Source organism: Dipteris shenzhenensis, chromosome 9 (genome assembly GCF_047967505.1).
Source record: "Dipteris shenzhenensis isolate YYH24624 ecotype China chromosome 9, Dip_SZ_1.0, whole genome shotgun sequence".
Taxonomy (NCBI): domain Eukaryota; kingdom Viridiplantae; phylum Streptophyta; class Polypodiopsida; order Gleicheniales; family Dipteridaceae; genus Dipteris; species Dipteris shenzhenensis.
In genome coordinates this window covers 41498265-41505904 of record NC_141604.1, presented here as the reverse complement: position 1 = coordinate 41505904, position 7640 = coordinate 41498265, and the positions used below count along the sequence as shown (strand labels likewise).

The following is a 7640-nucleotide window of genomic DNA, read 5'->3' as shown; positions in this document are numbered from 1 at the left end:
ATGGAGTGAAGGCTCCAGACCGGTCTCTCTTTATCATCTGTGGGGGTACTTCAGGAATCAAAGCCTCACACCATAGACTCCATAGTCTACCAAACTCTATCAGATACTGATCCACATCCTGAATATCCTTTTGCTGAATTTTGCACAACTCCCTCCATACTTCATTAGGGCTCCTGCATTGTGCATACCGTGCAAGAAAAGCTGCTCTCAGCACTGTATAATCCGGACTTTGTTGCTGAGGATGAGCAGTCCTGAAGGTAGCCACTTGAGTCTGAAACCATGCTTTTGCATCTCCTTGCAAGCAATAATTCATGATCTGAAACAAAATCTCAGGGGTTGCCCTATCCTTCATCAGTGCTATAAATTCCATCTTTTCCAGGAATTTCACTGCATTCTCACGTGGCCTCCCCCAAAACTTTGGAAAGTCCTCTGCCATCTCTCCTAGCTCTTCAACACTACAACTGACTGCATAGCTTCACACTTGTAAACTGAAGTGCACAGTCCTCTGTGGAGGCACCAAAACGTGGATGGACAAAAGCAGTAGAACCTAACCCGCCTTCACAGCCACCTTCATCCACGTTTAAAACAACCGAACAACACAATCACAAAGCAAAAGGAATCCATTCAACATCATTGTCTCTACACATACCTTCTGATACAACTCACACTCTAGCCACACTTTCTCCAGAAGCCAGTCGACCTCAGAAAGAAAACCAGTGGACTACACAGCCCAACACAAGCTCCTACTGATGATTGAGCTCAAGTTCACAAGGCATACAAAGACACATGATGGCATAATTTCATCTCTGCAAGTGTACTCCACAATTGCAATTATTCACCATCCACAACCACTTTAGGCCTTCACACATCTCATATACAAGGTTTGCTATCCATGAGTTCTCTTCTAAATTATTTGAGTCCGAAGTAAACCAAGCTCTCCTACAAAAGCTTGCTATCCCTCTTGGTCCTATGATAATCCTTCTCAGCTTCTCCAAGCCTTAGTATAGTAGAGATGCCACCCCTACCATCCTTACCTTATTTCCTGCGAGCTCTTCCATGGTTCTTCCAACCCATGCACTAGCAATACTTCACTTCCATCCTACAACTCAAGTCCGAGTGCTCTTCATGATATCCACGTTGCCATGTACCCCCAGCTACAACCAACTACTACAACTTCCTCTCCTACTTCTCTCAGAGCATCCGCGATGCCTTTCTCCTTCACTGTCATCATATCCAGCAACTATGTTCATGCTCTCAAAGCATTCGAGCTTCCGTCACCCTTCTACTTCAGGCAATGGTAGCTGCCTTTACGTAGCTTCTCCTACATCTCGTGCACACACACTCGTAGCCCAAGGTCTTCCAATTCCTAGTTTACATAGTATCGATGCCCATGGTTCTTCAGCATCCTTGTAAGATTCCACCTACCATCATCACCACATGAACAGAATTGCGCCACAGCCATATATCTCCTTCCAAAATCAAATTGCCCGCTACCTGGATAGAGAGCATAGCTGCACCATAGCTTCTCCACCTCACAGAGAACTCGAAGTTCACAAACTCCCGTCCTCTCTCCTGCTCTTAGAGTACTCAACTCCTATAGTAACGACGCCCCTGCTCCGCCGTCCAGTAGCACCAAACCTTGAAGCGACAGCTCATCGTCTCCCCACCACCTACCTATAAGAAGAGATGCCTTCTTCACAAGAAGCTCCCTACCATCATCAGGCCCCCCACTAAGTCCCGAAGCTCATGCCATTTCTCTCCACACAGCTGCTCTTTCTTTACATGATGATACCCCTACTTCAACGAGTCCTTCTACTCCGCTCTTACCTCCCGTCCTCCTGCTCTGTAAAGAAGAGACCCCCTTCGTATATGTGACACCCTCTTCCTCAGCTTTCTGCAGCTCTCTCGAAAGAGATGCAACCGCCCCCTTCGTCCTTTCGACCCTCCAGCCCCTCAGCTCTACGTGAAGTCGGCCCTTCTGCCAGCCCATGATCCCTTCTAGAATGCTCGTGCTAGCTGTCCTCTCCTCGTATGTGACTTCCTACTAGTTCATTGATGAGAAGCCTCGTTTCTTTTTCACGTAGCATGCATGGCTTCCAAATTAGCCACGTCCTGCATTTCTTTTTACCCCTCTTCCAATCCTTCCTTCAAACTATACCAAGGCAATTAGTGCCTATATCCAACCTTAGGCACTCCATCTTTGCACATATCCTTCAAGCAATTTTATTACTTGATTGCCACATATAACCGTGCGTCCATGAAGCTCACAATCCCTAATATAATTGCTCATATGACTTACAAATCAGGAGCAATCATGGTAAGACAAACATAGCTTCGGACAACAATCAAAGACATGTCCTCCCACACCAGATGTTGTGGAGTGCCTGATGTACCCACATTGCTTTTCATCATCTCCCAGAAGTCCCTGTAGAAGTGTCTTCTATCTCAAGAACATAGATACATCAATGTGGTGTCCATCATGAGGGTGTCCATAACTCAAAGCCACCACCAACTAGCTATATACATAGCTCTGCACTCACCCAGCAACATGCAACAAGTGAAAAACATTTTTTCGATTTTATCCACACAATTCTCTCTCTCTCTCTCTCTCTCTCTCCCTCAAATAGTGGTAATAAAGGATTTTTAAGCTATTTAAATTGTTTGATTTTAAATGTTAATTTGAATTAATTTAATCAATTTTTAAAACTAAAAATCATTTAAAAAACCACTTGATTATATATCTTTTTTAGTGGAATTGGTCTTCGAAGCAACACATAAGAGCTAGTTCAAAGGTTTTCTCTCTCTCTCTCTCTCTCTCTCTCTCTCTCTCTCTCTATATATATATATATATATATATATATATATATGTATATACTAGTTCTCGAGAGAAAGGAGGTAATAAACTGAAAATAAAGGTAGGATTCAACGGAGGGCTATCTTCAAGTACATAGGGAATGTTATAGGAGCATGTTGCTTGCTCTTCCTCGTTTCTATAGGCTAAACAATGGTTGTGGTCTTCAGTCCAAAAACAACAAAGCAACATCATGAACCGGTAACACTAGCATTTTTATAAAACGTTTTTAACTCAAGGTAAAAGGTTTACATCATTATAAATAGCTACCTTTGTGGTAAAAATATGGTAATTAATTTATTAATAATATACCATATCTAATGGTATACCATATAAACGTCATGTGGTAGTAAGAAAACTAAGTTGTGACTCGTATACCATATACAATATAATGAACAAGTCACATCGTAGTAACTATGTTGTGATATTGTTTCTCGTGGAATTCATCGGCATTGAACCGAGCCCATTTACAAACTCTTCTGTCGCCTCGCTTGAATTTGATCGTCTTATTTAATCTCTTATGCGTGCAAAGTTGCTCCTGTCGCCTTGCTTGAATTTGATTACAAATTCTCGTGTCGCCTTGCTTGAATTTATTGTCTTAACCCGTCGATGTGGCTCTCTTACTTTTTCCGCATTCAAAGGTTGAAATACACAACGTCGCTAACCTTATTGCGTCGGCTGGCGATCGGTGCGGTGGGGCCGGAAGGGCGCTGCATATGTTATAAGACGAGAGCTTGCTGTCAGTGAGAGGCAGTGTCTTTGGCTCTGTGGCCGTGGAAGCCGAGAAGAGCAGAGTGCTGGTCATCGGAGCCACTGGCAACATCGGGAAATTCATCGCTCTTTCCAGTGCCTCCTTCCATCACCCCACCTTCGCCCTCGTCCGACCGTCTACCATACTGTCTAAATGCCACTTGATAGCCTCGCTGCAAGCAGCTGGCGTCACTATTCTCGAGGTTCTTTGCTATGCTCACTCTAAAAGTTTATTTCTGTCCTCCTCTTCCGTTACGGCATAGATGATCGAGTGTTTTTTATATCGGCAGTGACAGAAGAGCAAATAATGAACCAGATGCACATCATCTCTGCCATCAAGGAAGTAGGAACTATCAAGGTAATGCATGCATTCATCCCCTACTAGTATCACGGGCTTTAACGCCTGCTTGCCTCACTGATTCATGATTTTATCGCCTTCTGTCGATGTGTGCAGCGCTTTATTCCGTCAGAGCTCGGCATCGATGTGGATCATGTGCAAGGCCTCGAGCTTGCCCAGTTCAATTCCATTTATAAATTGAAAATTCGTAGGGCTACAGAGGATGCAAGGATACCTCATACCTACGTCTCAAGCTTTGGCTTCGGAGATTATTATCTGAAGGGCCTCATGCAACCGGGACTTGTCCCACCAAGGGATAAAGTTCGTATCTATGGCGATGGTAATGCAAAAAGTGCGTTCAAGGTTTAATAGATTTACGGCAGCACACTAAACATTCAAAGCGTTACTGTCTATTGTAGAGAGTAGTCTCACAGATGCAATTATACACTGCAATTTGGGCATCGCATTTCATTGCTAGTCCCGAGCGCCCTTGGACGTGCGTATGGATACGATTTGCTTTGTGGTGCAAACTGTGGGAATGGGGAGGCAGGATTACAAATAATGGATCTTATTAAGATAACTTACTTTATGCAATCTGAATAGGCTCTATCCGCACTTGTCACAAAGGTAGTAATTACTTCTCTCGTAACAGTTGTCCTTTTAAGCGAAGAGGATATTGGATTGTACACTATCAAGATTGCCATGGATCCAAGGACTCTAAATAAAACTGCACATTTAAGACCGCCTACAAATATTGTCTCTCAAGCTAAGGTCTTGGAGTTATGGGAGAGAAAAATTGGGAAGAGCCTTGATAAGGTGTTCGTCTCAAAGGAAAATTTGATAATACAGGCAAAAGGTAAGGCATGTGTGGACTACCTCATGCTTGGACTTAAAATTTTTTTCCCCTTATGTGGGGACCTTCTATAAAATTGATTTTTTTTTTAATTAACTAAATTTATTTTTTAGAAGAGGACCTTATGTACTTAAAAATTATCATTTGACAAGAAAGATATAAAGGACCTTATATATTGAGTGAAGGTTTAGCAACTTCTTCAATTGGTTTCTAACTTGTTTCGTTTGGTTATCTATAGGCACACATTATCCAAGAAATTTGTATGCTACATACATTGATGTCATATTCGTGAAGGGTGGACACTGTAATTTTGAACTTGGTGCCAGTGATGTGGAAGCCTCTAAACTCTATTCCAAAGTAAAATGCACTACTGTGGATACAATGCTTGAGAAGTATTTGTAGTGAAAATTCAAGATGCCAATATTTGACATCTCAATCTTGTAAGGTTGATTATAGCTACGTACTTTCGACACATTTTGGATTGTTTGTATGAAAACCAGAAGAATGCTCGTCTGACCAATCTCTAGATCACATTGTGTGACAATAAACACTGCATTTGTTATTTCTGAAGTGACGTATAGTACTGTACATGTGTCCTAGTTGACACTGGATATGCCAAAGTGTGTCAAAGGTGGAACGATACAATTAACAAGCTATATAACAAGATGTTTAAGGTAGCTATGTGGGAGGATTTTTAAATGTAAATGCAAACATTTATGCATTTTTTATTTCTTTAGGTGTGTTTATATAAGTAGCCCACTATGATATTGCAAGTGACGATTGGATAGTGTGTGACAAATTGTCTAACCCTTGATAGTTCTTATTTCATGTAACTAAGGGAGAGGAAGATAGATTGTTGGATTTAATGCTTTTAATATGAAATTACAATGGTTGCACTACGAGGAGTTGCATGCTTTTCGACACACTTAACGACATAAAAATTTTCTAATAATTTTTTTTTCTAAACATGAAAACATTGGTAGCTAAGTCAGTATGTTAGTCAGAACAAACATGTTGATATATCCATCGATATATTCAGTGGTATGCTCATCAATCTGTATGTGAGTATGCTTTAGTTGCGATAACGTTGGTATGAGCTTTTGTAAATACTAACGTTGTTATATATTTTAGAAAGCAATTGTGGAGTGAAATAGGGCTTGTTTAGCTCCATTCTATTCCACTATCATGTAGTAAAAAAAATGGCCAAGAAATGGTGAACCATGTTATATAGAAATGGCTTAAAAATGGCATAGTACGAGGTGGCAAAATGCCCAAAAGATGGCCATGTATAAGATCGTAGATATAGTAAGCTAACAGATGTAGTAATCATCCTCTCTGAAACTCTCGTCCTCTGGATCTCCATCATCACCTCCACATAAAATTTTTGGAATATTTTTTTTCTAAACATGAAAACATTGGTAGCTAAGTCAGTATGTTAGTCGGAACAAACATGTCGATATATCCATCGATATATTCATCGATATGCTTGTCGATATGTATGTGAGTATGCTTCAGTTGCTATAACATTGGTATGAGCATCTATAAATACCGACGCTGTTATATATTTTTAAAAACAATTGTGGAGTAGAATAGGGCTTGTTTAGCTCCATCCTGCCCCACTATCATGTAGTAAAAAGAAATGGCCAAAAGATGGTGAACCAAGTAATATAGAAATGGCTAAAACATGGCATAGAATGAGGTGGCAAAATGCCCAAAAGATGGCCTGGATAAGATCATAGATATAGTAAGCTAACGGATGTAGTAATTGTCCTCTCTTCCTCTGGATCTTCATCATCACCGCCTCCCTCATCCTCGTCCTCTAGATCTCCACCATCATCGCCTCTCGACCCCTCACTTGTGTCATCACTCGGCCCACTCATGCCTTGAGAATATTGCATGTGACAATTTAGAAATATGACTAAAGCTTTATTTTAAAAGATGATTGAGAACAAGCTTGGAGGACTGAGCACTTACACATGGACATGAAGCTACCATCCAATCAACCAGAGTCCCCTCCCTCTCCAACCTATGGAAACGAGCATATGTGCCGTTGCACCATGCATAGTCCATTTTAGCCTTACTAGGAGCCTGCCAATCATCATCAATATCATGTGAAACCAAATTAGAAGCATTAGATGTATTGCTACGAGAAAAACAATGTATTAAACAAGACTAAAGATTACAAAAGAACAAATACTTACAATCCATTACCTGGTTTTGTTTCTTCCATCGCTCCCAAGGTACAAAGCACCTCTCTTTCGTAGGCGAGCTTGTGTTGCTTTTTGTTGCTTTTGCTACTTTCATTGTTTATCTTCCATCTCCTCGATGCCTTACTCCCAACCATCATGGTACATGTTCAAGCTTCGACTTTCCTTCCCTCAATGCTTCTCATATGTCCGATCGACGATGTTATAAAACATCACCCATGTGATGTTTCATCCACTTGCGAAAGAACTTGAAATCAAGAGGTGAGGCTAGGAATCCATGCTCATTATTTGTCTCATGCGAGACATTACCTAGTCACTTTGCTTATGGACGTATTAATCCCTTGTGATGCATCCACATCATATTCTAATAGTTCATTTGATTACCTCCAAAATGGACTAGGCTATAGTACCAGATGGCATTATAATGGAGCCTGTGTCTAATCTCCCTATGTAAGTGGCTAGACATCGAGTCAGTGTTGCCGAGGCATATGTGCAAGCTCTACATTATCCTCCACTACACGACCACTCCCACAACATGAGCCTGAACTATGATGACATCATCGGCCCCCACGAGCTCTTGATGACCCCCGACTCTGAGAAGGTGACATGCTGGCTACCATAAGGTGGCTTTCTATAAGGATT

At 41.3% G+C, this 7640-nt stretch overlaps 1 protein-coding gene across 1 annotated transcript; it reads left to right on the top strand.

The window, feature by feature from the left end:
- The first annotated feature begins 1205 nt into the window (after window positions 1-1205).
- LOC147898644 (phenylcoumaran benzylic ether reductase IRL1-like) lies at window positions 1206-5193 on the top strand. Its single transcript, XM_087379209.1, has 6 exons — window positions 1206-1297; window positions 3606-3829; window positions 3865-3959; window positions 4056-4290; window positions 4591-4794; window positions 5030-5193. The coding sequence occupies exons 1-6, from the start codon at window positions 1206-1208 to the stop codon at window positions 5191-5193; spliced, it is 1014 nt and encodes a 337-aa protein (XP_087235335.1).
- Window positions 5194-7640: the final 2447 nt, after the last annotated feature.